The sequence below is a fragment of the Carassius gibelio genome, chromosome A18 (genome assembly GCF_023724105.1).
Source record: "Carassius gibelio isolate Cgi1373 ecotype wild population from Czech Republic chromosome A18, carGib1.2-hapl.c, whole genome shotgun sequence".
Lineage (NCBI taxonomy): Eukaryota > Metazoa > Chordata > Actinopteri > Cypriniformes > Cyprinidae > Carassius > Carassius gibelio.
Window position 1 is genome coordinate 21,243,872 of NC_068388.1, and position 3,183 is coordinate 21,247,054.

The following is a 3,183-nucleotide window of genomic DNA, read 5'->3' on the forward strand; positions in this document are numbered from 1 at the left end:
GCTTAAGACCTTTAACAATAGCAAAGATGTCTAAAACCATGTGCTACTGGTCTCTCTCATCTAAAAATGCTAACTGTGCACTTGTATTGTCATAAAAAAATATATAAAATGAAAGCATGCTGCAAACAATGACCTCCTAAATATGTCCTTGTTGAATTTAGGTTTTAGTCAATGTCAACTTCGTATGCTGTTTGAAAGAGAATTTCTTTCTTGGGTAAACGTTCCTAACTTCTGACAGATCATTGCTGACCTCTAGTGGCAAGAAATTAAACTGTCCTATAATTACACTGTTATATACACTGTTAAAACATAATTTTGAGAAATATTTAAGATAGAGGTCACTGAATAAATAATGTGTGATAATTTGATAATTCCTCTGATTATTTGTACAGATTCTAAAATTCTGTGTTACTTTTATATAGTTTATTATAAGTAAATATAAAGTTTATTTCCATCACAATTTTGATCCAAAAGTTTATTTATATGTTCCTTCAGTGCTATCATAATTTTAGGTATTGCAAAGTATAGTTCTCTCTCTCTCTCTCTCTCTCTCTCTCTCTCTCTCACTTTCAAACATTGATATATATTTTAGAAAAAAAGGAAAAAAAATTCTCTACATCCCCCCAAAGTGACAATCATCTGAAAAAGGTTTGATTTTATTCACTTACGAAAAACCAGCAAAGTACAAAGTTAATAAATGTACAGTATGCCTTCGTTACAATACAATACATATTTATACTTATTAGTATATGCATTTCCATATCTATGGCATGTCTGACATTTCTGGGTTGCGTAGTTTGTTGATGACCTCTGACAGCATGCGGTTACATAAGGCAGCGTAGGGGTTCAAGATCACAGCCTGCTGCCGGGCAAACTCACTGCCCAGAGCGGCTGCTTTCTCAAAGTCCACCCGAGCCTCCTCATCACGCCCCGACAATTTAAGAAGAAGCCCACGCTGGACCAGAGCCTGACAAGCTGATCGCCCAGTGCCACCGCTGAGAGAAATGGCACGCTCCAGATCTTCCACTGCACCTGCAATACATGTATATATAAACCAGTTCAGCAAGATAAACCAACAAATAATTCCACTCTTGCCTTGTTTAAATCCATATGATTTAATTTGCTCTTTCAAATTATTATTATTATTATTTATTTATATTTTTTTTTCACTCATTGGGGCTTGTGTTGACATTGTGTTTATGTTTCTGCAAAATTATATTACACTGCTCCAGTGAGTGTCGCTAAATTCATGTTCAGTTTTAAAGTTGGAAAACGTTTCAGCTGATTCTGGGAGTGAAAGAAGAAACCTATTACCTTCCGTGTCTCCCTGCAGGCGTTTGGTCTGGGCTCGGTTGTTGTAAGCTGAAGCCCTCTCAGGTAGGATCCGGATAGCCTGGTTAAAATGCTGAAGAGCAGCGACCAGGTCTCCAGACTCAGCAGCAGAAACTCCCTGCAGTTCCAGATCTTTCACCTGTTTCACAAGCTCTGATTCAAAAACACTGTCTAGAGAAAGAGATATGAAAGAAATACAACATTAGTGTTCACAATGACAACACATCTGCATAGCTTTTGAAACTTTCGAGTATGAAATACCTGATTTATTTCCCTAAGTAAACTGCCTCATGTTCTATCTATCTATCTATCTATCTATCTATCTATCTATCTATCTATCTATCTATCTATCTATCTATCTATCTATCTATAACAATATAACATTAAATGAGAGACTACTGGTCATCATCATACACAAACTTAGCATATATAATCAAATAATGGATCTTCATCTTACCATCGTCTGTCAACTCATCTTCTTGATTTAACCCAGGTATATCTCCAAAAGGGCTGGTAGGGTTAAAGATGACTTGCAAAACTGCTCTGTCATGTTCTGAGGCCATTTTGCTCTAGACAGTGGACTAACATCTGAAATTATCCTTTTTTAAAGCTGCCTACATTGTTATGGGAATAGAGGCGTTCCCTGCATAACTGTTTCCAGCGCTCCACACTAGCCAATCAGATAAGGGGGTGGAAGCAGGACTTTGAGATGGTCTGTGTTTGATTAAGTCAGCTGTGGGATCTGAAAGCATGACATGGATGTTGCTCTGTCAAAGTAATTGTGTATAGTACCTTTAGACTATATAAATATATAAATATTGTGGTGGTCAAATTTTTTTATAAAAATAGGTTGTGTAAAATGAGAGAGAAAAAAAGGCTAATTCCATTCAAACCATTAAATTATAGCTCCTCGCTGTACACAACACTGAATGCATAACATCCTGCCATTCTTGTTAGTCTTGCCAGAGATTTTCATCAACATCACATCTGATGTTTCTTTTGTGATGCAGCAGGGGAAAATATATTTGCGATGATGGTCGGTGACAAGCAGCATTTGTGGCATCCAACTTAGTTATCTGATCTTGTGCCTTCTAAACATACACTTTTCATTTCCATGCTGAAATATCTGATTCAGGAACTGGAGTATGGTGGAAGGAACTCTAGTGTTAGGCTTTCATGCTCAGCAAACTGTTTTTTCCAACAACAACAACAACAACAACAAAAAATGGATGGATTAATGGATGGAGGGCTGGATGGATGGATGGATGGATTACATAGATTAAATAAATTAAATAGATTAAATAAATAAAGCATGGTTTTGGGACCTTAGTTTATTTTATTGTATTACAGGTTTAAAATTTCATTAAAATGTCATACCCATAAAAAATCTGTAGAAGATATTTTGCAGAATGTTGGTAGTTGACGATAGCCATTGACTTCCCTAATATGAAAATAAATAAATAAATAAATAAATAAATAAATGCTATTGAAGTCAGTGTCTACCAGCAACTGTTTAATTACCAACATTCTTCAAAATATCTTATTATACATAAGAAATTAACACTTACATGTTTGGAACAACACGAAGTTTAGTAAATGATGACAGAACTGTCACTATGTAGGCAATTTTTGCCTTCACCTGAAGAGGCTGGTTGGAAAGGTTCATGTAATATTTGAGCTTCTTTCAGAGCCACATGAGGGCACCAGACATCTTTTCATTTTTAGTCAGGCCTGAAAGCAATTAGTATTCCTTTAATGATGAGACGTTTATCAGTTACACTGCATTTAAGGTTAGGTTGCATAAAACATGAACAATACAAATAAGAAATCACAAATAAAAGAGAAACTTGA

General features: G+C 35.6%; 1 protein-coding gene across 1 annotated transcript; it reads right to left on the bottom strand.

Moving 5' to 3' along the window:
- Window positions 1-640: 640 nt before the first annotated feature.
- ttc36 (tetratricopeptide repeat domain 36) lies at window positions 641-1,958 on the bottom strand. The gene is made up of 3 exons (XM_052531929.1): window positions 1,790-1,958; window positions 1,315-1,503; window positions 641-1,032 (listed from the first exon to the last, which is right to left on the bottom strand). The coding sequence occupies exons 1-3, from the start codon at window positions 1,893-1,895 to the stop codon at window positions 764-766; spliced, it is 564 nt and encodes a 187-aa protein (XP_052387889.1). The 5' UTR covers window positions 1,896-1,958; the 3' UTR covers window positions 641-763.
- Window positions 1,959-3,183: the final 1,225 nt, after the last annotated feature.